This window comes from Peromyscus leucopus, chromosome 1 (assembly GCF_004664715.2).
Source record: "Peromyscus leucopus breed LL Stock chromosome 1, UCI_PerLeu_2.1, whole genome shotgun sequence".
Classification (NCBI taxonomy): Eukaryota; Metazoa; Chordata; class Mammalia; order Rodentia; family Cricetidae; genus Peromyscus; species Peromyscus leucopus.
This window is the reverse complement of record NC_051063.1, coordinates 82986643-83012478: the sequence shown is the minus strand read 5'-3', so window position 1 is coordinate 83012478 and position 25836 is coordinate 82986643. Positions and strand designations below refer to the sequence as shown.

The window sequence follows — 25836 nt, the reverse complement described above, 5'->3', positions numbered from 1 at the left end:
ACGCCCTCTTCTGGCCTCCATGGGTACTACATGCATGACGTGGGCAGACACACATGAAAGCAAAACATCCACATACATAAATATAAATAAATGAATGTCTGTAGGGAAGTAGATTTGGGGGAGTACATTTTAAAAATTCAAGTGCATTTCAATTTTTTAAACTAGATGGAAGCCAGCAATATGGTTTAGCAGTTAAAAATGTCTGCTGCACAAGCCTGAGATCCTTGGTCCCCAGAACCCATGTAAAGGTAGTAGGAAAGAACTGACTCCGCAAAGTTGTCCTCTGACATATGCACACACCCTGTGGTTTGTGCCCACCAACACACACAAATTACAATAAAAAAATGAATCATAGAAAAGAGATGGTTGAGAAAACATTAAATAGAATGTAAAACTCCCTTTTGACAAGGGATTTGCTTGCTTTCTAAAAGATTACTTCAGAACACTTACAAAGCTTAACCATTTGTGAAGTAAACTGTTGGTCAAACCATAGAGTTTCATCAGCTCCATCAGGAGACAAGTAACAAACCAAGGACAATATATAGTCATTTACATTACACATGGACACACTATGCATATTGACATGACACATATATAGCCAGCTAGTCAATTTCCCCCACCCCCAGTGCCAACCAACCAAATCACCTGCAATTGAATGAGTGTTTGACCCTTCTGAATTAAGAAAGCCTGAGCCCAGAAGCCTCCACTAGTGCTTTTCATAGCAATCACCCACTTTCCTTTCAAATGAAACAACCCCCCAGTCACAGTCTCCTGTGTGCCTACATCTTCCTGCATCCTACATCCTCCCACCTTTCTCCCAACTACAGCCTTCTCCTTGACCATCATTTGCCCCATCTTCCTGTCCCCTTTTCCTCTTTCCACATTCTGCTGACCCCCCTTGCTCTCTGATTCATCCTTCTTCCACGGGTCTTCCTCCTCCAAGAGCACCCAACATCTTTTTCTCTAGACTGTAACTACAGCCTCATGTAGCGCACTGTGCCCTCAAATTTACTGTACAGCTGGACCAAGTCTTTAACTCTCGAGTCTTTGGAGGGCACTTACCCAAACCATGGTAGTAGTTCTCTGACTACAAGTGAATAAAAGTGGAAATTCAAAAAAGAAACCAGGGAAATCCCTAAATGTATAGAATAAATAAGCTTCTCCAAACAATCTAGATCAAAAAGAGAAACCACATTGGAAATTAGAAAATACTTTGAGATGAGTGAAAATAAATACATGGCACGTTAAATGTAATGAGATGTAGCTCAGTTATTAGAAGAAAAGTTCATTAAAGAAAAGAAAGATTGCAAGTGAATATGTAATTGTCTACCCTAAGACACAAGGGAAGAAAGACTGGATCAGACATGTAGGGCTGTGTGGGTCATTGTGAGAACCGCAGCGTTTGTAAACCCTGACTATCTTCTCTCGCCTCGCACCTGGAGGGGAAAAATCTAAGAGATGGGGAACAAGTTCAGTTGGCTTAAAGGAAACTCAACAAGAGCCACCAAGACAGCTCAGAAGGTGACGACGATTCCACCAAGCCCGAAGACCTGAGTTTGATCCCTGGGACACACATGGTGGAAAAGAGAATCTACCCTTGCAAGTCATTCTCTGACTGTGGTAGTTTGAATGTAATTGGCTCCCATAAGCCCATAAAAAGTGGCACTATTAGGAGGTGTGGCTTATTGGAATAGGTATGGCCTTGTTGTAGGAAGTGTGTCACTGTGGAGGTAGGCTTTGAGGTCTCATATAGGTTCAAGCCACGCCTAGCATCTCAGACCACTTTCTTTTGCTTGTGTGTCAAGATGTAGGCTTCTCAGCACTGTGTCTACCTGCATGCCACTATGCCACACCACAATGATAATGGATGAAACCTCTGAAAATGTAAGCCACCCCAATTAAATGTGTTTCCTTTATAAAAGTTGCTGTGGTCATGGTGTCTCTTTACAGCAAGAGAAACCCTACCTAAGACACTGACCTTCATGTATGTACTACACCACATATGACCACCAGGCACACACATGAATGATGTGTGTATGAATACACCAGCACACACATGAACACAAAATAATGTGAAAGAAAATTAGTCAATTAAATCAGTACTCACTGGGTGGTGGTGGCACATGCCTTTAATCCCAACACTCAGGAGGCAGAGGCAAGTGGATCTCTATGAGTTTGAGACCAGCCTGGTCTACAGAGCGAGCTCCAGGATAGACTCCAAAGCTATACAGAGAAACCTTGTCTCGAAAAAAACAAATTTAATTAATTAATTAATTAATTAAATCAGTACTCGCTATCCCCACAATGCCCATATTTGCAAATTCTTTTCATTGCTGAAACTTAGTATGGAGGTAGGTACCCATAAGGAGATGTACAGAGCAGTGCATATCTGAGTAGTCCATCATATATTCTCCTGACCAAGGTCAAATGTGGGGACATCTTGTTGCCAGCTCTCATACTATAAGTGATACTCCTTTTTTGTAGTCTCATTAATGCCACTGTTTTCCAATTTCTATCCACCCCCACTCTATGGAAAAAATGGTACTGAAGTGCTTCTATAAGACAATGGTGGTGTTTCTTACCAAGACAATATATAAATGTATTCAGGCGTGTGTTATGCTCTTGTTAGTCGAGTTCATTGTAAACACACCCACTGTACGTAGTCCTGTATGGATTAGTTGATGAGAATGTTGCACCAGAGGCTCTCAGCAACCAAGTTCTACGTTTCACCTGGGAGAGATCATTCAGTATTGGCTAATTCGATGTATGGCAACTCGATGGGTCATTAAATAACATGGAGAGTTAAGAATTGATTCCTCAAAAAAAAAATTGATTGCTCATTTCTATTTATAAAGGCAGCTTAACTGTGGCTGACTGTATCTATAGTGACTTGATAGGCTGGCTGGAGCATGTCACCTTAGCTCCCTCGTCCTTCTCGCTGAATCCATCTTCAGATTGTAAATGACGTTTTGTGGTGACCAGCAACACTTTAAGAGACCTTCTGCATAGAAGAAGTTCCTAGAAGCTGGGACAGGCAGTGGCTGCTGTCCGCGGTCCTGATTGCCGAAAGTCAGCTTCCTGCCAGAAAAGCAGCATTCACACGCACATGTGAATCGAAGGACCCCAGTCCAGGACTAGTGAGATGACTCAACAGGAAAAGGCACCTAGTTCCTGATGACCTGAGTTTGAGCCCTGGGGACCACATGGCAGAAGGTTAAATCAATTCTGAAAATTGTCATCTGACCTCCACACATGTACCACAACATGTAAGTGTCCCCACACACTAAATAAATAAGGGGCTAGAGCCACACCTCAGTGGTTCAGAGAACTTGATGCTCTTCCAGAGGACCTGGGTTCAAGTTCCAGCCCCAACATGTGGTGGCTTACAACTGTCTATAACTTTAGATCCAGGGGATCTGATGCCCTCTTCATCCGGCCTCCATAGGTACCAGGTACACATGAGGTGTACAGACATACAAGCAGGGAAAACATCCATATATATAAAATAAATAAATAAAACACTTTAAAAATTAAAGACCCTGGTCCTGACTCCCCAGTAATCAGTTTCCAAAAGAGACTTATTCAAAGAGGAGGCTGGAAGAGATAAACTTGTTCTCATCCCAAAGGCACAAGATGATGTTCTCAAGAACCAAAGGCCATTTGTTCTGGAGCAAGGAAGATCCCAGCTTGGGAGCAAGCTTCTTTATCCGACAGAGTCCCCACACTTGTGCCTAAGTCCGTGTCTTCTAAGATACCTTAGACATCTCTACGTTGCTTCTGATTCTCTGGAAGCTTTAGACCCCCTGCTATTTCTTGCAATAACCTTGAGACTCTGAACTCCTGTACTGACCCTGAAACTCTATAACTATTGCAAAAGGAAGTTTCAAGTGGTATTGATCTTAGGGAAGGTGACCCATCAGATCAGAGAAGCCAGGGGAATAGAAGATCTCGTGAAACAGTTGATGTTTGTGAATGCCAAGGGCAAAAATGGGGAAACTGAGTCAAAGAGATGGCTCAGCAAGAAAAGGCACTTGCTGCCAAACCTGATGAGCCAAGTTTAATTCCCAAGATCCATATAGTGGAAGGAGAGAACCTATTTCTGAAAGTTGTCTTCTGACACCCACATGTGCACTGTGGCTAGCATATGCCTTCCTGCACACACACACACACACACACACACACACACACACACACACACACACACCTAATAAATAAAAATATATAGGCTCATATATTTGAATGTTTGGTCCCTGGTTGGTAGAACTATCTGGGAAGGATTGGGAGGTGTGGTCTTTTTGGTAAAGGTGTTATGTTACTGGAGTGGGCTTTGAAGTTTCAAAAGCCTGTGCTGTTCCCAGTTAGCTCTTTCTGCCTCAGTTGCTGTGTCGAGATGTGTGATCTTGGCCACTGTTCCGGCACCAGGCTTTCCTGCCTGCTTCCATGCCCCCCACCATGATGGTCATGGACTCTCCTCTGAAACTTTAGCCCCATAAACTCTTTTTTTCTGTAAGTTCCCATGGTCATAGTATCTTGTAACAATAAAAAAGTAACTAAGATACCTTTTCATTGAACCCTTTAATTTTTTAAAATTAATTTATTTCTGTATTGTGTTTGTAGCCTGGAACTTGCTGTGTAGTTCAGGGTGGCCTTAGATTCATGGTGATTCTCCTGCCGCAGCCTCCCAAATGCTGGATTACAGGTGTGACCCACTCTGCCTAGCTAACATATATCCAGTTTAGCAAAACAACATAACAAAGATAGGCAAAATCACTTGTGCACCTAGACTGAGAAATAACCTCTTTTGAACATATATGCTCCTTAGTACATGCATGTTTAAACACATACTGACATGATAGCTATACACAATCTACTATTATTATGGTCTATATACCATTTTACACCTCTGCTGTTTTAACTGTCCCTTTTTGTTTTATGAACTACACTGATGGAGTACATTGACATGGAAAAATCTCATTAGTAGGAATTTATTTTGAGGACATAATTAAAGATACACACTTTATACTAAGAATAATTTATAGTAGTAAATATTTAGGGACAATAAACTGAGTAAGAGAATCATTCAATGGGCTTAAGTACATGTGCATAGTGAGGAAAGCTGCCCACCATATATGGAGAGATGAAAAATATGTCAATGCTATAATATGAGAACAGCCTGTGTAATGTCATTTTAAAAAAACTCAATACATTCAAAACAGTGTACATTTAAAATTTTCAGGCTGGAGAGATGGCTCAGATGCAATACTCTTGCAGAGGACCCAAATTTGATTTCCAGCACACACATCCCGTGGTTTTCAGCTGCCTATAACACTAAGGGATTCAATGCCTTCTTTGGGCTTCTGCAGGCACCTGGACTCATGTACACATGCTCACATGCAGACACACAGACACACAGACACACAGACACACACAGACACACAGACACACACACACACACACACACACACACACACATGCGCGCGCGTGCGCGCAACGTGAACTGCTAAACGGTCTTATTAATAAAAAACCTGGAGCCAGATATTGGGGTAAATGCTGAAAGATCAGAGAAACAGAACAAGCCACAGCCAACTTCACCTTGTCAACTCCTCAAATGATCTTATTTCTTCAGACTGAAAGCCTCTGAGTTCTCACTTCAATGGTTTTCAGCTGAACTGCTGCTAAAAAGCCTCTGATTCCTGGTCCTCACGCCTATATACCTTTCTGCTTCCTGCCATCACTTCCTGGGATTAAAGGCACGAGTCCTTCCCAAGCAAAGGCATGAAATCTCAAGTGCTGGGATTAAAGGTGTGTGCCACCATGCCTGGCTCTGTTCCCAGTGTAGCCTTGAACTCACAGAGATCCATTGCCACCACTGCCTGGCCTCTATATTTAATCTAGTGGCTGTTCTGTTCTCTGATCCCCAGATAACTTTCATTGGGGTGCACAAATAAAATGTCACCACACACATAATTAAAAATAATTATTTTAAAATTAAATAACAAAACACCCATCATATGCATGTATGTGCAATATATACCCAATACATGTGTCAAATATATGTCAAATAATAATTGTCTTAGTTAGGGTTTCTATTGTGATAAAACATCGTGACCAAAAGTAACATGAGGAGAAAAGAGTTTATTTCAGCTCACATTTCCAGATAACAGTCCATCATTAGAGAAATCAGGGCAAGAACTCGAGCAGGGCAGGGACTTGGAGTCAGGAGTTGATGCAGAGGCCATGGAGGAGTGCTGCTGACTGGCTTGCTCCCTATGGGACACTCGACTGGCTTTCTTACAGCATGGAGAACCATCAGTCCAGGGGTGGTACCACTCACAGTGAGCTGGACCCTCCCACATCAGTCACCAACCAGCCAAGAAAATGCACACAGGCTTGCACACAGGCAAATCTTATGGAGGTATTTCCTGAACCGAGACTCTCTCTTCCCAAATAACTATCACGTGCATTAACAAACTAGCCAGTACAATAATGCTACTAACTGTATTTAATGAGGAGTGTGGATTATTGTGTTAATTCTGCACCATGAGCATTTATTGCAAGAAATCATGGTTAGGGGTTTTCTTTAAACTGAATTTTCAATAATGCTTGACATGTTTCTGCCCACCCAAAGCGTGATCTCTGGTCAGGCAAAAGAGGCATCTCACGGGAAGCCAGAGATCCAGACTTCTGAGACCCACCACAGCCTACTGAATCAGAGTCGCCTTTCTTCTTCCTCCCATTCCTCCCTCCCCCCTCCTTCCCTCCCTTCCCTTTCTGAGACACGGTCTCATGCAGCACAGGCTGGTCTCAAATTCACTATGAGGCTGAGGATGTCCTTGAGCTTCTGGGCTCTCTTCTCACCCCACCCCCAGCTCTAGCGTTCCAGACATGCACCACCACACTCAGATACTGGAGCTCAAACCCGTGTACCACCACATTCAGTTCGTTTGATACTGGGGCTCAAACCCGGAGCTTCCAGTGTGTTAGACAAGCACTCTACCACCTGAGCTACATCCGCAACCCCAGAACCTGAATTTTAACAAAGTCTGTAGGTGGGTATGGAACACATCAGAGTCTAAGGCGTTTTAATTCTTGTTAATGCCGTCCCTTCTGTGGGGCCATGTTTCTTCCCAGCTCTAAGGGATCGTCACTCCGGTACCTATCTTTGGTCCCTCACAGTTTCAGTGTTCTAAACTCATTTCTAGCCGTCCTTTGTGTGAGTTCCTACAGAAAGGCAGCTGGCAGGCCCCAAGAATGAGTGCTTTGGTAGAACAGCTCCTGCTGCCCGCTGTCAGACTCCAGACGACCCTGAAGCAGCTTCATGCTGCAGGTCCTGACAAGGTCGGAGGGGTGAGGAGTAAGAGGCTGCGTGGAACGTCTGCTGGAACTGGTATAAGAGCTTTCCTGTGATTTGGGCCAGAGGGAGGCCCAGGAGCTGCACAGTGGTTGGCTCTGCTAAGTACCAGGGAGAAGATGGGGCTCTGACCCAGCGGGACTGCAGGTTGCAGAGTGGCCTCGGGGCGGCAGCAAGCCCTCGCGGGGCCACAGCAAGACGCCGCGCAGCCCGGGCTGCGGCGCAGAGCTGACTCGGGACGGGAGGTGGCGCTGCGGGGTCGTGGTTCACTCCGGGCTCAGGCAAGCCGGGGGGTGGCCTGGGGAAAACACCTGGGCAGGTGTGGGCGGAGTCTGAGGGGGCGGGCCTAGGCCTGGCCCACGGGCGCTCCTGGTTGTGCCTCCTGGAGATGCTGGCTTTATGAAGTCAGGAGAAGAGGAGCGTCCCCAGGCCCGGCACACGCCAGCTGCGACCCTTCGGATCTGAGAGGTAAGTCCAGTCGCGTCGGGTCGGTCCGATTCCGGGGTTCCAGGTACCTGAGCAGCCACGGCGCGCGGTGGCTTCCAAGGAAAAGATTAACGCTGTCCGCCGGTGGCGGGATGCTAAGACATTTCCCGGGCGATCTGGGTCCAGCTCGGGCTTCTCCCCAGACCCCGGCCCGGGATACAGAGCTGAGCGACAGGCGCTTCTGAACCAATGGGGAACGGAGGGAGCGCGTCTCGGCTCTTCTCTGCCCAGCTCACCCCACTGCCCAGCCTTGAGGAGCATGCACTTGACCGCGGCTGTTCCTTTCAGCCCCCGGAAAGCTTTTCTTTGGAGGTGACTTGTAGAAAGAACCAAGCACTTGAAGCGGGCTGGTTGGAAGCGGCTGCCCTCTCGGCAGCTACTCCAAAGCAGATGGCTATTGCCACAAGACTGCGCCAGGCTCTCCGTGCCGGACGGACTGGGCCTGCAGCGTGTCAGCAGGGTAGCGCTGCCGCGTAGCCTTGAGTCCTTGCTTCTGACTCAAGCTATATCCGAACAACACCGTGGCCTGGAGAGAATGGAAACGTTCCCTGGTTCCAGGCTTTCGTGCCCAAGTTCCAGAATGAACAGAGCCAAGCAAATGTCTCACCCCTCGCCAAGCTTTATTTCCCTCACAGGGAAGAGGCAAGGTTAGGGGGCAGGTGAGAGAAGAGAGCAGGTGTCAGGACCTGGGACCTGGAATTGCAAAGAATTCTTTTAAGTCTCCGTGTGGCCTAGGGCAAACAACCTAATTTCTTTGCACCTCACTTTGCACCTCTGTGGGATGGGACTAGTAAGAATACCTCATTTAGTCCGCAGTGAGAATTAAATTAAGTGAAAATGTTGGAATAGGAAGCCTGGGCTCAGGTTTATCAGTGACTGCCGGCTGCTATTATTGCTTCTGCTGCGCTGCTGCTGTGTCTGCAACCACTGTCATTATTTAGGGAACAGCATAACTAGTGTGGGTTCTCGGGTTCAAATCCTAGCTGGGACACTTTCTATTATGACCTTGGGCAATCTACTTGGTCTATCCGTGTCTGTTTCCTTTGTACAATAGGGACTTATGATCCCTGCCTGAGAAGATTGTTGAGCACATTCAGTGAACTCACCTTTAAGTTAAGTTCTGAGTGTATCAGCGTCAAATTCCTCTACCAGAGCACCGGATTGAATCAAGCCCCACAACCTAGTGCTAGCTATAATCTTGCTTTGCTTTGGAGTTGAATCGTTTATGTGGACATTTTGGAGTCCCCCATCACGTGACTGGCTGATCCTCCGGGGAAGGGATGAATGGGCAGAGGAACCCCAAGAATCATCTTCAGCAAGAAGATCTAGTGTTAGAAACTAGGTCCAGAATTCAGCTTCTGGCAAATGTCTGGCAGAGAAAGGAACCATCTCTGGGCTGCAGTTTTACACAAATTGATCCTGGAACTACGCTTTAAAGAAAAACTGCTAACTTTCTTTCTTTCTTTCTTTCCTTCTTTCTTTCTCTCTCTCTCTCCCTTTTCTTCCTTCTTTCCTTCCTTCCTTCTTTCCTTCCCTCATTTCTTTCTTTCTCTCTCTCTTTCTTTCTTTCATTCTTTCTTTCTTATATATCCCTGGGTGGCCCAGAACTTGATATATAGACCAGAAAGACTTAAACTCATAGAGATCTTCCTACCTCTGCCTTTTGAGTGCTGGGATTTAAAGTGTATGCATTTTTTTTAAGGATGACAATATTTAAAACAAAGTGGAGCCAAGTAAATTACACTGCTTGCCAAGAGGCTAACAGCATAATTTTGAAATTAGAGCTAGTTTTTCTCTACCTAAAAAACAATATGTAAGTCTCTGGGGGACAGGTTATTGGGGGCAGTCTGGCCTCTGAACATCTCACCCCTGCCCTCCATTCCCTATTTCTTTTCATTATAAGCCTTAAACCCACTAGCATGGTGAACTTGAGAGCTTTACTCCCCCAATTTTGGACCATATTCCATGGTCTCAGGATGGAAGAAAATGAACTCTTGCTGTGGCCCCAAGAGGGCTTGCTGCCTGGAGAATTTGATGATAGAAATGGAAATCTTTGTGTTAAGCAAAATAAGCCATTCTCAAAAAGATGTTTTCTCTTGTATACAGAAGCCGGATTTAAGTGTATGTAGCAGGGGGACTAAACGGGGATCATGAGCAAATGGACGGAGACTGTAAGGGAGGAGGGGGAGAGGGAGAGTAATGGAATACATGTGGCATGAAAACAGAATGGGGGGTTATTGGGGAGGAGGAAGAGGACCAGCAAGTGCAAGGGGGAGAGGCAAATGGGAACAAGGTATAATGGCACAGATGCATGAAAATACCTTAACAAAACCCATCTTGAAAAAGAAAATAACTCGATGGGGATCATCAAAGTCCTTGTCCTGAACTTAGACCCCCAAAGGACAGAGGAGCCATGCTGTGTATTCCCAGCAAGTCACCCTACCTCTCTGATATGAAGATATCAACAGCGTATCTACCTCATGTAACTGTTGAAACAAATAAAACTACTGTATATTTATATACAGAGATAGCATATTTATGAGACTGATAATTCTATCCACTGTACAGTGAGTTCGTTGCTAAAATGACTATCTTGTGCTGTATTGTTTCTGCAGCTGAGAGGCATCATACACACTGTGAATATGTTCACTCATTTTCCAATACTCACTACTGAAGCTGCCATTGAATTAAGGTGCCTTCTCCAAATTATAATATCTTTAAGTCAGGTGGAATGGCATGATGCCTGGTAAATATGGAGCAGCCAACAGCCATGGACCATTGTTACATCGGGTGCTATAGAAAGAAACGGGCAGGAAAGAGAAGAAACAGAAATCATTTTGCTTGTAAGAAGCAGGGCAAACATGGTCAGGATACGATCTATAAGAGCTGCTGGGAAGTTGTGGGCGATTTCGTCAGCCAGTGACACCTTGCCCAGCCCTTGCTTTGTGCAGAAGGGACATTTTGCTAGGCACCATGAGACATCATAAAACAAGAGGGCTGCTCTCAAGGAGAGGTGGCCCGTGGAAGCGATAAGGCACGGGTTTTAGTGCCCTGCCTGATAACAGAAGTCTGGCTGGGTTGCTGTGAGGGCACCAGCCCCAGGAACACCAGGGAAAGGTCCTTCAGCCAGTCCAGCCAGTATGTGCAGGTTACACGTTGCCCTGCCCCCACAGGGTTAGGCCTGGGGGCCCTAAGAGGAGGAGGTAGCTGGGGTGGCCCAAAGCAAATATCCTGGAGAAGGGGCCAAGGGCTCAGAATGCAGCCTGCCCGGCCCTCAGAAGAAGAAGAAGAAGAAGGCCTCTCAGAACACGTGGGCTTGGTGTTTCCCAGTCGGAGGCTTTAGGGACCAGAAGCAGGCCTGTGCTTGCAATCTCACATGTCTCCTCTGTCCCTTCAGAACTCTGCAGACTGCCAAGTCCCCTCCTCACCATGGCGCCTGGAGAGAAGATCAAAGCCAAAATCAAAAAGAATCTGCCGGTTCGAGGCCCCCAGGCACCAACCATCAAGGACCTGATGCATTGGTATTGCCTGAACACCAACACCCACGGCTGCCGCCGCATTGTGGTGTCCCGAGGCCGCCTTCGGCGCCTGCTGTGGATCCTGTTCACGCTGACCGCAGTGGCCCTCATTCTCTGGCAGTGTGCCCTCCTCGTCTTCTCTTTTTATACCGTCTCTGTCTCCATCAAAGTCCACTTCCAGAAGCTGGATTTCCCTGCCGTCACTATCTGCAACATCAACCCCTACAAGTAAGAGGCTGCTGCCCTGGCATCTGGGAGCGGGGAGTCTGGCTTCTCATGGATGCCAATGCACCTCCCCCAGAGTGGCGGTCTGAGCGCCTCACCAGCCTGCTGACACAGGTTTTACAAATTTGATTTGATCTCCAAGATCGGTTCCAGACCTGTAAATGTTTTCTGTTCAATGGCTATGTCTCAGGCAGGAAGGCAGGGGAGGCTGCTCCGCCAATTCTGCCTGGAGACTGAGTCTGGAGTGAGGTTAGCATTCTGCCTCCCCTCAAACACACGTGTAGCCCGGCTGAGCCTTTCCTCTTAGCTTCTCGAGTTTCACTCCTGTACTCTCCCCCAAAAGCCAGGCTGACTCAGAAGTGACACGCAGGTGACTTCCGGCAGCATCCTTGCTGCCCTGACCCCTCATCTCAGGGAGCCCAGCCCAGTAATTGAGCTCCCTGAGCTCTGGACAGGATCAACCCTTGTTGCTGCCCTGATGTCAGTGGCAGGACCTGTTCTAAATGGGTCATCGGTGTCCTCGGGATTATGGGGAACTGATCTGGGAGGCAAGTCAGAAGGCAGCAGAATTTGTTAGGGCCGGTATGCAGAGCAGGGCTGCAGAGCTGGGCTGCGGGTGGGCGGGGGAGGCAGAGCAGGGCTGCAGGGAATTGTGGGGGAGTCAGAGCCCGGCTGCAGAGCAGGGCTGCGAGTGGGGGTTGGGGGTGGGTGCAGAGGCGGGAAGGCAGAGCCGGGCTGCGAAGTGAGAATGGGGGAATGGGGGGGCGTGTCAGGGCGGCGGTGCAGAGCGGGGCTGCGAGTGGGGGGTTGAGGGTGGGTGCAGAGGCGGGAAGGCAGAGCCGGGCTGCGAAGTGAGAATGGGGGGGCGTGTCAGGGCGGGGGGGGGGTGCACAGCGGGACTGCAGGGAGGTGTGGGCGTCTGGGAGGATGCAGAGGGGCGAGGCAGAGCGGGGTAGCAGGGAGTGGGGAGCAGTCAGAACCGGGCTGCAGAGCGAGGCTGGCGAACAGGGAAGAAGAGTAGAAGAGGCAAGAGGGAGCAGAAGCTGAGTTGGTCAGAGTCACGCACTTAAGGCAAAGCTCAAAACCAAAATCAGGCCTCAGACTCATTCTCTGCCTCCAAAGTCTCCCACTGTCTTTCTCCTTTCCCCTCTCCTTTCCCATCGTTCCCTTTTCCTTTCTCCACCCATATTGGATCCATAATTATTTACTTAGCCTTTGTCAGACACTTTGCTGGGTTCTGGGGCACAACACAGAATAACTCTAACACACTCTTTGCCCTAGTGGAGCTTAGACTACAGTGAGGGAGGGAACTATTAACAAATATATTTATGCCACTACAAATAATAGTGACCATTTAATCACCTATGTGCATATGTATATATCTGTACTCCCTTTTAAAAATTAACATTATTTATATACTTGGAGACAGTCAGATTGGTCTTAAACTTGTGATCTTCTTGCCCCAGCCTCCTGAGTGCTGGCACAGTAGCTGTGCGCCACTATACCCAGCTATATTTCTTATACCTATGATAAACATGGTGAGCCTTGCCAATAACCCCATTTCACACACAAGCAGACTGAGAACTGGAGACACAGAAAAGCTAAGAGACTTGTCTAAGGTCACACAGCCTGCATTAGGATGGAGACTTGAACAAGGCATGTAGTTTGACTCTGAAACTGATATCCTTAGCCACTGTGCTATGTCACGACCTCTACAGGAAGCAAGAGGGAGAGAGAAGAAGGAATTATGAGAGAAACTGGGACCATTTGGTATAGTGACAATTTTATATATATATAAAAAATGCCATTATGTTTCATGTAGTCAGCTCTTGTTTTCTGTGTGGGGATGTTGTCAAGGTGGCAGTCCCAATCTCTTGCCTCCCAGCACTGGTTGGCGGATGCTCTGTGGGCAGAGGCAGAGTGTTATGGGTGGAAGCAGAGCCTGCCCCCATACACATAACACTTCAGCAGTTACTTATGTGTCCTCATTTGGGCTACTTTACGGGATGCACCTTTCCAGTCAACACTCTGGAAACACTGATTGGAGGCATCAACATACTCAAGCACTAGTAGATAGAGGAGGCAAAGGTGGGAGCCAGTGGTCATTTTGAATGGTGCAAATAGTGGAAGACCTGGTCCCCTTGGCCAAGGAAGTGGCCAGGAGACACAGGGCTGACACCAAGATGGAAGGCAACACGTAGAAGCAACAGCACCATGCCAAAGGTCTTTCTTCTCCATGACGTTTCCTTTCCACTTTGGTAGGTACAGCGCTGTGAGTGACCTTCTGGCTGACTTGGATAGTGAGACAAAACAGGCCTTGCTGTCCCTGTATGGAGTCAAAGATGTTCCAGATGCTAAAGCTCAGAAACGCCGAGAAGCAAGATCCATGCGATCCACTTGGGAAGGCTCACCACCCAGATTCCTCAATCTGATCCCACTGCTGGTCTTCAGTGAGAATGAGAAGGGAAAGGCCACGGACTTCTTCACTGGTCGGAAGCGGAAAATCGAAGGGAAAATCATTCACAAGGCTTCCAATGTCATGCATGTTCATGAGTCAAAGAAATTGGTGGGATTTCAATTGGTAAGGCTCACTTCATCACAGTTCACAGGTATGGGAGGGGAGCTGGGGGTGGTGGACTCAGAGTCTCTTCTTAATCATTATAGCCAATAGGCCAACTGTAAGATTTATACCTCGTTGGAGTGATTTGCTGGCAAGCAACTGAAACCAACCGCAAGCAGGTTTAGGCATGGGCAAAGTCTTAAGACCACTGACTCACAGGGGCTTTTTAAAGACAGGAATTTGGGGAGACCTAGTGATCTAGGGAGCAAGAAATGATGGGATTCATTTGGATACTGATCGTGAATTAAAGAGTCCATTTTCACTCTTTCTGTTAATGCCTAAGATACAGATTCTGTCCTGGGAATCTACTAAGCCAAGCTTGGGGAGTACCTCCTGACAGGGCCCTGAAGCAGAATTGTTACACAGACATCAGGAAGGGGGAAATAAACTATAGCAAATGCACCAGGATCCCAGTAGTTCTTGCCTTCATGAGGTGCCATGGCCAGACTTCTCATCTCCTCTCTGACCCCACTCCAGTGGCAATAGGAAGCAGCTATTCACTGAAAAATGAATTCTATTGCCCTCCTGGGTAAAGACTTTCACTACCTGTGCCTCTCTCTATGCCACCACCGGAGCATGGATAGGGGCTATTTCTTCACCTTGGTAGCCTTGATTATGAGACTTTTGAACACAGCAACACTTCCTATCAATCTAAACAAATTCTCAAGAATGAAAAAGTCCCCTCATCAAAATCATTGAGACTTCAAAATCCTCCTGGTTCCATTCATAGGATATTTACATGATTCTCTTGATACCAAATTCCTTGGACATTTGTCCTTTTAGGACACTTTCCAATCCCAGAGTGATGAAAATGCCTGGAATGTTCCATGGCTTCTCTCTAGAGCTCTCATAATTAAGTATTTCAAACATGAACCCTTGCAACCACTTGCTAAGTGTAGTTGAGTAGGATGGTATTCCAACTAACATTCTGTCAGTGACATACTCCATCCGTTAGTGCCTTGGCTGAGATCCTACAGAGAGGTGATGTCAGAGTCTGGGCTAGAATCCAGATTTCTAGACTGTGTCTATAATAAGAAATGGAAGAGTTCAGTAGGAAGGTAGTGACATTAATTAGCTAAACCCTGGAAATATAGGGGCCCTAAAAACATACTTTTCTTCTTGTCCAATGGCAGACAGTAGTAGGAAGACATAGGAGTTGACCTCAGTGTCCTTTGCTCTCTCTTCTATCCTTGAGGCTTAAGGTTGACCTCTTCAAGCTCCCGGAAGTAAGGGGAAACCAACCTTGTTCTCAAGGATCTAAGCTGGCATCTGTAACTCATCTCAGTTCTCCCAGCAGTAATGGGACTGACAGCCTGGTGTCTCCTCTTATTCACAGTGCTCAAATGACACCTCTGACTGTGCCACCTACACCTTCAGCTCGGGGATCAATGCTATCCAGGAGTGGTACAAGCTTCACTACATGAATATCATGGCACAGGTTCCTCCAGAGAAGAAAATCAACATGAGCTATTCTGCCGAGGAACTGCTGGTGACCTGCTTCTACGATGGGATGTCCTGTGACGCCAGGTCAGGAGTGGACACACTGAGGACCAGAGGCTCTAACCTTAGGCCTCTTTCCATGCACCTCCAGATCACCTGTAGGTCTTAAGAACACTGACTCTGCCCTTTGGAAAATCACTTACACGGGAGCTAGGTTCCAGGGCCACTGGGAAAATATACCTGGTGTGGAATCACAGTATCTTTTTTTTTTTTTTAAAGACAGGGTTTCTCTGTGTAGCTCTGGCTTTCCTAGAACTCACACTGGCAAATCACTATATCTTTAAACCCATTAAATTACCTGTCATAACACAAGGTAGTCAATAGCATGCATGTAGCTTTGTATATTACTATTATGTATGAGAGCCACCACTCTAGTACAGAGGAAGGAAGGAGGGAGGGTAAAGGGAGGGAGGGGGAGAGAGAGAAGGAGGAAGGAAGGGAGAAAAGAAGAAAGGAATGGATGGAGGGAGGGAGGAAGGGAGGGAAGGAGGACAAAGGGAGAAAAAAGAAAGGGAGGGGAGGAGGGAGGGAGGCAGGCAGTAATGTTTAAGTGTTTATACTTGTGATTCTTCAGACCATTGCACCCTGAATACAATAATCATCCCTGGTGGTGATGATTAAGTCAGTGGGACATTCTGAGGTGACCCCACCAGTCTGAATGGTTTAACCACTTTCTTTTCTGAATTCTAAGCTTTTCAGACCCTTCTGTACATTAATATACACAGTGGTCTTTGCAAATATTGAGTGTTTGGGGTAATCTCCCCTGGAGGGTAAAGGTCCTGAACTTACATAATGGCCATCAGATGGGACTCCTCTGAGGGTCATTTCATGGGGCTGGGGATTTGAATAGCTTCAAGTGTTACCTGAGAAATTCAAGGGTAGAGAAATTTGGGGGCAGGCATGTGATATGAAGAATACCATGTCAGGGATGAGGATGTAGTTCAGTTGGTCCAGTGATTGCTCAACATGCACAAAGCACAGTGGTACACACCTGTACTCCCAGCCCTCCAAAGAAGGAAGCAGGAGGATAGCATGTTCAACGTTATTCTTGGCTACATGGGGAATTTGAAGTGAGCCTGGGATACATGAGACCCTATTTCAAAGACAAAGTAATATCAAATCAAAATAGAGATGTCAGTGAGAGGATTAAGAACAAAGGGCGTAGTCTAATTCTACATCAAGGTCTGTCAGCCTGGCTGAGGCGCCTGTTCATTTCACCAGAGGAAAATGGGAAAGCTGAGTCACATTCATATCCATTATCCCAAAGGAAAGCTTTCTCCATCAACACAGTGCTTCCTGACTTCAACTGGGATACACAAGGGCAACCCCCAGCCCAGCTCTGTATGAGCCTTTCTCTTCCTCCATAGGAACTTCACGCTTTTCCACCATCCAATGTATGGAAATTGCTACACGTTCAACAACGGAGAAAACGCCACCATCCTCAGCACCTCCATGGGGGGCAGTGAGTATGGTAAGGAAACCTGAGTGGAGGGGACCCTGAGACACTGGAGTAACTACCTTGATGGCAGCAAGTGGGGATGCTTGAGCCTCCATCCCCTCCACCTGGCTCTAAAGCAAAGGCATACTTGCCCTCTCCCAGTGCATACAAGAGCATCCGTGGTCATTCTCTTCTTCGCTATGGGTGTGTTTGCCTTTCTAACGTCTCTATCTTTGAGAGAGTCGCAGGGACACTGCTGGGCTCCCTTTAGCTGACAAACCACTCTGGTTTAAGCTCGTTGCTGGGGTGACTAATACTGGGCAGGTGGCGTCTAAACAGAGCTAAACCCAGATGGACTGAATAGGAGATTAGGCGGGCAGACACACCTTTAGCTTAGTTACGATGACAGATTCTGGAGCCAAACCCCAGCTCTGCCTCTCACTGTGTGACCTTGGTTACTGCCCTTCAACTATAAAGTGAGAACAGTAACAGTAGCTCCCATAAATGTTATTCAGAGCACGTAGAATAAGATCTGGAACACACTCAAGCTTCCATACCAAAATACCATTGTTTGGGTGGCATCAACAGTAGACATTAATTTCTCACAATGCTGAAGGCTGACAGTTCAAGATCAAGGTGCGGGCACTTGTGGATTCAGATAAGGCTTCTCTTCTTGGCTGTAGGTGGCTGTCTTCTTCCTGTATCCTCACATGGCCTTTTCTCTGTCTCAAGAGGGTGCTGTGCTGTCTCTCCTTTTTATAAGGACACCAGTCCTGTCAGATTAGAGCCATGCCCTTAAGACCTTACTGAGCCTTCATTAAAGCCCTATCTCCGGATGCCTTCACACTGGAGGCTGGCACTTCGCTCTGTGAACCTGGCCGGGGGAAGGTACACACCCTAGCCACACACACCATGTGTGCAACTATCACTGATATCACTGCTGCCACCATTACAACCGTTTATGACACCACTACTTCTGCTACGTCTACTTTGTCAGGGAGGTAAAAACATGGCAGAGCATCTTGGTTTCCTCACAGAAGGAGTTCCTCCATGCCTTTCCTGTGCTGCTGAGGATCCAACCAAGGGCCACGCACAAGCTAAACAAAGCACTCTGCTGCTGAGCTGCACCCTAGCCCTTGCTTATTTTGAGATAGGTTTCACTAGAAAGCCCAGGATGGCCCCAAACTTGTGAGCTTCCTACCACTGCCTCCTGAGTACAGAAGAGTACAGGCATGCATACACCACCATGGCCAAGCAAAGGGAATTCTTGAAAAGTTCCATGTGAATAGAACTTAATTTGTTACACAGATATACTCTTGTTAGGAATAGCCAGGCTCTGTTATAGGGGAAATCGACACCAGAATCCTGGCTTTCATAACTCTGAAATCGGTGTTCTTTCCAAGACCATGAAAGTTGTGACCCACAACGCACATTGCAGTGGAAAGAAGCTGGCTGGGAACTGAGTGAACAGGGGCAGAGTTCCGGCTCTGCTTTGTAGAAGCTGTGTGGCCCCCTGTGCACCATATCCCTTTCTGGGCTCAGTTCCCTGATTTACAAATAGAAAGGGTTAGAATATTTCTGAAGTTCCCATCTTTCAATTCACACAGATTCTACCCATTCATTCATTCACTCACTCATTCATTCATTCATTTGCTAAACACTTACTATCTACTATCTGCTGGCCCCAGACTTTGAGGAGCTAGGAATACAGTGGGGAATGAGAGATGCCATTCCTGCTTTTAGGGAACTTGCATTCCCATGGAAAGAGACATTAGGAAAATGAATAAACATGCAGAGACATGATTTAACCACAATACTAATGAGAGGTAGGAGGGGGAGGGAGCAGAAAGGGGGATGACAAAGTGGCTGGGCTCGGGATGGGAAAAGAGCTGGAAAAGGGGGCGCTCAGAAAGATCTCATTGAGGGGGATATTTAAAGATGAGAAGGTCCATGTTTGCATTCACAGGAGCAGTCTGGGTTCTAGAGAAGGAAATGAAGCCAATGTGTTCTAGAGAGATAAATAAGGTATATAAGTGACATTTCTGTTGCTGAGATAAAACAATATGACCAAGGCAATGTATGAAAGCATTCAGTTGGGCTTACAGTTCCAGTGAGTTAAAGTCCATGGTGACGGAGCAAAGACATGGTGATAGGAACAGCTGAGAGCACATCTTGAACTCTAAGCAGGAAGCAGAGAGCACACTCGGGGTGACAGGAAGTGTCTGAAGCCTCAAAGCTTACTCCTATGACACTTCCTCCAAGGCCTAGCTCCTAATCCTTCCCCAACAGTTCCACCAACTGGGGACCAAGAATTCAACATATGTGTCTATAGGGGCATTCTTATTCAAACCACCACATAAGAGCAGTGCACTTGGAGCTGAGCCAGAAAGAGAGAGAAAGGGATAAGTTGAGGATAAACACATAGATCAGACTGATCTTCATAGCCTTGATGGTGACAGGCAGGGGGAATCAATGGCATTCCCCTATATCCAGAGAGATTTCACTAAAGGACTTCAGGTGGTGATCGGACCTGATTTCCAGTCTTGAATGTTCCATTTGGCAGCTGGGTACAGAATATATTCTGCATAGAGAACAAGAGCAGGAGAAGAAAGGAGGTTAAACCAACAACCAGATACACGATCACGTTTTATCTCTTCCCCAGCTCCACTCTGTAAACAGCTACAGCACTGAAGGTACCTTTGGATGCCCAATAGAACTTCCTTTATCAACAACTACATAGATTTACATGTCTCAGCCAGTTCCTTTTTATTTAGCAGGGATTTAGTCTTAGCTGGCGCTGTGACTGTGATATGTGCTTGAATCACTATTTTGAACTTGTAATCAGCAGATCAAACACAAGTCCTGCTGTCTTAGAGATTCCAGTCTGGTTTTCACCTACCTTTTACTTTCTGGGAGTCCCTGGGTCTTGGATTGGAGGCTCCCCCAAGCCCCTGGGGACTGTTTTGCTAGCCTTTGACTAAAGCAAGCTGCTCTGTCTCTCAGGACTGCAAGTCATCTTATACATAAACGAAGATGAATACAACCCCTTCCTGGTGTCCTCCACGGGAGCCAAGGTGCTTATCCATCAGCAGAATGAATACCCCTTCATCGAAGATGTGGGGACAGAGATTGAGACAGCAATGTCCACCTCCATAGGAATGCACCTGGTAAGAGGATATTCACTGGCTTATGTTTAGAAAGGCTTATTTTTTTATTTTTGAATGATGGCTGCAGAGGTACAGCTAACGAAAAAGGATGCTGTTTTCCAAGGGAGCATAGATTCTGTGCTTTCCAATGGCTACCCCAATGGTCATTCCAGGAGTCATATTCAAGTTTGTGTTTGCGTCTTCCATGTGAGTTAGCAAGCACAGGATGCCATCTGGGAAGTAACTCAGGGAAACTCCCTTATTAAAAACAAACAAACAAACAAAAAAACACACCAGTGTTTATGGAATTGAAGTATCCAATACTAGCTATAGATTTGTCAGTCAGGTAAAGAGAGCAGATACCATCCTTCTAGGATGCTTCCTGGCACATGGTGGGGGGAACGACGACGACGACGACGACGACGACGACGACGACGACACGCTGATACCCACTTAAAGTTATGGAGTTTTCAAAGATCTGTTTAGCCCATTGCACTTCCAGCAATTTCACTTCATCTGCCAAGAACTCTTTCTACCCTCAAGCCTCTGACCTTCTGTAACCTAAGTGCGTACCCACATGCCTATCAAAAGAAGCATGCATGGACCCCAGACACCAAATAACATACCTTATTATTCCACTCTTAATCTTTGCCGCTCTGACAAGAGGGCATTCTATCCATTGTAGTTTTTCTTATATTCGTCCTTAATGGAGAATTTTTTTTTACCTGTGTGTGGTGGAAAAACTAGACAAACAATCTCTTTAGGGACTATTGCTTCTATCTTTATTGGCATCTGTGTTTAATGTCTCACTGTAAACGCCCAGTCATTGCATCTCACAAACTTAGTCTCCAGAGCAGTGGTTTCAAAAAATCTAAGCCATCGGCTCAGATTTTCTAAACTAGAATCTCTGAAAGATTCGTCAAGGATCAAAATCCTGTGATGATCACAAGAGTCAGTACTATCAGGAAATATAACTTAGAAACTTAGAGCGATTCTCAGTCAGAGGTAATGAGGTGAGGTAGTGGGCATTCGAGGCTTGAATCCATCAGGTAGTCATTCAACAGTGGATAGACATCACATTTGCTTTTTGAGATAACGTCTTTTCATGTGGCCCAGGCTGGCCTGGAATTCTTCAGCCTTGATTTCTTAAGACAAGTGGTAGGAGGGCTTCATAAGAGCATATCATGTGTGTCTTGGTCAGTCTTCTGGTTAAAAACATAAAATTGGATTATTTATAAAGTGGAGAGTCTTGTTGGGCTTGTAATATGGGGCTGGAAAGTCCAGCACAGTGGTGACCATTGGTAAAGAGTCTTCTTGCCGCATCGTGACAGGACAGGGGCCTCACAGAGTGAGCACCATAGCTCAGGTTGCTCTTCCTCTTCTTACAAAGCTACTGACACCATCATAGGAACCCACTTTATGCCCTTATCTCCTAATGATCTCCAGAGATTCCATCCCCAAATGTTATTAACACATGAGTTTGGGGGTTACATTTCTAACACATGAATTTTGAAGGGATACATTTGAACCATAAGAATGGGATACTGACCCAAGGGAAGGTGAGATTCAGGGTATGCTGTTCTGAGGAAATGTGATTTAAGCATTACTAGTGGAGACGATGAAGTAGAATGGAGGTGGTACCCAGGACATCTGTTCCTTCAGTAGAGGAGGAACCATTCTGATAGTCATCTGGTGATACAGATGCTCTCAGATGTATATCGCTTGAGACTTTTTGTTCTAATATAGGAGATAGGTAATGTGTACAGTTGGGCTATATGAATGCTGTTTTTTCAAAGAGACAGAAGTAGCTTGATTCTTCAGTATGCTCAAATGAAGAATTGGAAAACCTGGGGTACCACTAATTTCTCTGTTCACTGAAGAGCCGAAAGCTCTCAGAAGACAACAGTGGACATTTACACCCAACATCCCCCATACTGTTTTCTCTGAACTCTAAAGAAGGACTTGGACTTTTCAACTGTTTCTTTCCTCACTCTTTTACCCTCTCTCTGCCTCCTGCCTCTTGTAGTGTCTGTAAATGGTTAAGAGTTAAGCAAGCTTTCAAAAACTCAAAACAAAATGGATTCTGTCCTCTGGGTCTCCGTTTTGAGCTTGGAAATACCCACCATGTTATTAAGCAAACACTCTCTATACTAATGGTGGGTAAACAAGGATCTGGTTGAGTTTTCTGCTACACCTGTAGAAAATCAAAGGCATGCAGCAGGGTCAGTCAGCCAGAGGTATGATTGATGACCACGTAGAACAACAACAGAAAGACAAGGATTACTCAGAGGTCAGCAGGGAATCACGAAGAATAAATCCAAACAAACTAGACTTCCTTCCTTTTTCATTTTTCACGTTTGTTTGCTTACTTATTATTTGTTGATAGGCATGGTAAGCTGATAGACTTCGTCAGGGAACTAACTGGTCAACAAATTTTTCTTTTTTTTTTTTTTTTTTTTTTTTGGTTTTTCGAGACAGGGTTTCTCTATGTAGCTTTGCGCCTTTCCTGGAACTCACTCGGTAGCCCAGGCTGGCTACCGAGTGAGTTCCAGGAAAGGCGCAAAGATCTGCAAACTCACAGAGATCCGCCTGGCTCTGCCTCCCAAGTGCTGGGATTAAAGGCATGCGCCACCACCGCCCAGCCTTTTTCTTATTTTTTAAGGCCTATATGGCTTAACATGTCCAAGACTCTGAATATCAAAAGATGAACCCAAACTTTAAGAGGAGAAGACAAAAATCAACACACCTGGGCTGGGGAGGCAGCTTGCTGGTAGAGTATTCGCTCAGTGTGCACATTGGCTAGTGCTGGGTTCTAGTAACACACACGCACACGCACACGCACACACACACACACAATTAATCAATTGTTGATTGATTCATTGATCAAAATACATCTGCAACATAGAGACTGTGTCTGGGGAAACAAGGACCCTGTCTGTTTTGTACTTAGTCTCAGATTTTAGAATGTAATGTATTCCCAGTAATTACTGGGTAGATGCATGGATGGAAAGATGGATGGATGGATGGGTAGCTAGATGGGTGGATAGTCAAATGGAGGCTATTGGAAAAGCTTCCTACGTGATGAATTCTTGAAGAATAAGTTCCTGCCAAATGATATCAGGAAAGGCTAGTCCAAATAGAGAGCACAGCAACTATAAAAGGGCCATGGGTAAGATGTTAAGACACATAGGAAAGCTTTTTGAACCTTGACAGCTGGATATGGTGCCACATGCCTGTAATCCTAGCATTCAGGAGGCTACAACAGGAGGATTAGGAGTTTGAGGCCAGGCTGGCCTACACAGTGAGACATTGTTTTAAAAATAACATTTTGATTAAAGTCCGATCAATATGCTAGAGATAGCACATTAATAGCAATTCTGGAGAGAAACTGTAAGAATCTTCACTAGGGCAATGGTTGTGAAGGTGAGCGGGAGTTAGACGTAGAGAGAGTGTAGAAGCAGCAGGGTTTCACAACTGATGTGATTGAGAACAGCTAGGGGAAACTAGATGGATATTTGGGTCCTGGTTGGTTGAGCTGTGGGGTGGGTCAGTACCAGCCTGGGAACTAGGGAATAAAAGAGAAAGGGTGTTGAAGATGACTATGTCAGTTCAAGACTTGCCCAATTACTTGTGTCTTGAGGGCAAAAGCAGGTGAAGATAGAATGTCCAGTAAGTGAACCTGGAGCTCAGAGGAAAATCTGGGAGATATTCCTAGGCTTGGAAATAAATGCCATTACCCAAGACGTGAAACAGAACCCTCAACATGAGTCGTCTAGCTGAGCAGAAAGAAAATAGAGGGGCAGAGAAACAGAAGCCAGGAGGAATCTGTGTCAGATAACTAATAGAGTCTCGGGAAGGTGTGTCAAGTGCACTCGAGAGGTCAAGCAAGATGAAAGATGAGAGGAGTTCTCTGGGTTTGGAGACCAAGAGGGCACTGGCACTCTTTGCCAAGACCGCCTGCGGTGGAAGGAGTGGAACAGAAACCAGAGTACAATAGGTTGAATGGTGAATGGGAGTTGAGGAAGTGAACGGGGTGGACCATTCACTCCTGGAGGTGTAGGACTGAGTCATGTTGCAGAGAGACACTGTACTGTACTGCAAACCCCGCAATATTCCTTTACCTTCAAGTGTACTCACACACTCTTTTCACAAGGATGGGTATCTCAGGGATTGAGGACTCAGGGGTCTGATTTTTGCATTTCAGTCATATGATCTCCACACCTTGGTTACCTCATCTGTGTAATGGGACGGCGACAGAAATGCTGCTTTGTGGCTGGTGAGAGTTCAGTGAGTTAATGTCTGCTAGGCACTTGTGTGACATGCACTACATGCTTGGCATATAACAAGTGCTCAGAAAAAAAAAATGCACTGGCATTCCTGTATATGCTTTGAGAAAAGAGATGTGGCCAGGCATGAGAAAGAATGCCTGCAATCCCTGCACTCAGGAGGTGGAAGCAGTCACAGACTTGATGCCAGCCTGGGGTACACATCAAGACTTGTCTGAGGGGCGGCCAGAGATGTTAGGGAAGGTTTATCTTTTCTTTTTAATAACCCTTTCTTTTATGAGATACGTATGTAATATGCACATGATACATATCCATATTACTATATAACACTATACTATTGTATCATATATATGAAGGATACTAATTCCACATATACAAAATATACTAATCACTTGCTGTATGTGTTGAAAACATCTTCCCTGCTTTGTGCTTTCCTTTGAGTTTCTTACAGCATATTTCAATGAAAAGCACTAAGCGTTGTGTAGCCGTGACCTTTCTTCCCTCTCTTTTGTCAGTATGTCTGCTGAGGGTTTCCCTCTTTGAGATCAGATACCGAAGTGGATTTCCTTCCAATTATTTTACCACTTCATTTCATACTTTAACCAGTTTGATTTCTTTTCTGCAGGATGTAGAGACTAAGTATACTTCTTCCTCTAAACCTTTTTTTATGTCTTGATTTCTAATTTTGAGCAATTTGTTTTCACCATTAATTGGCAGTATGGATTGTTTTGCAACACACACACACACACACACACACACACACACACACACACACACACCACACCACACCACACACACACCATTTATAACATACCACAAAATGCAGAGTTAAATCACCTGTTTCAGTTACTTTTCTCCTTGTTGTGACTAAAAACAACATAAAGGCAGAAGCAGTGTAAAGAAGGAAGGATTTAATTGGGCCTCCCAGTTTGAGACTACAGTCCATGATGGTGAGGAAGAGATGTGAGCAGCAGCGTGAGGTCACTGGTCATACTGTGTCCATAGTCAGGAAGCAGAGGGAGATGAAGGCTGGTGTTCAGCTTGCTTTTTTGTTGTTTCCTGTATTCAGTCTGGGACCCCAGCCTATGGGATGGTGCTGCCTCCACCACGTTCTAGGTAGGTTTTCCCTCTCCAGCTAAACCTCTCTAGAAATGCCTTCATACACATACACTGAGGTGTGTCTTTTAGGTGACTCTAAATGCAATCAAGTTGATGTTCAAAATTAAGCATCATGCCACCCATAATGGCATGCAGGGGAAAGTCCTG

General features: G+C 45.8%; 1 protein-coding gene across 1 annotated transcript in view; it reads left to right on the top strand.

Moving 5' to 3' along the window:
* The first annotated feature begins 7598 nt into the window (after positions 1-7598).
* Positions 7599-25836, top strand: part of Scnn1g (sodium channel epithelial 1 subunit gamma) — a 34353-nt gene continuing 16115 nt past the window's right edge. The window contains exons 1-6 of the mRNA XM_028867850.2: positions 7599-7819; positions 11235-11583; positions 13843-14161; positions 15537-15727; positions 17068-17171; positions 20142-20305. Of these exons, the coding sequence (XP_028723683.1) occupies positions 11267-11583; positions 13843-14161; positions 15537-15727; positions 17068-17171; positions 20142-20305 (1095 nt within the window). The 5' untranslated portion in view covers positions 7599-7819; positions 11235-11266. The remainder of the gene's footprint in view (positions 7820-11234; positions 11584-13842; positions 14162-15536; positions 15728-17067; positions 17172-20141; positions 20306-25836) is intronic.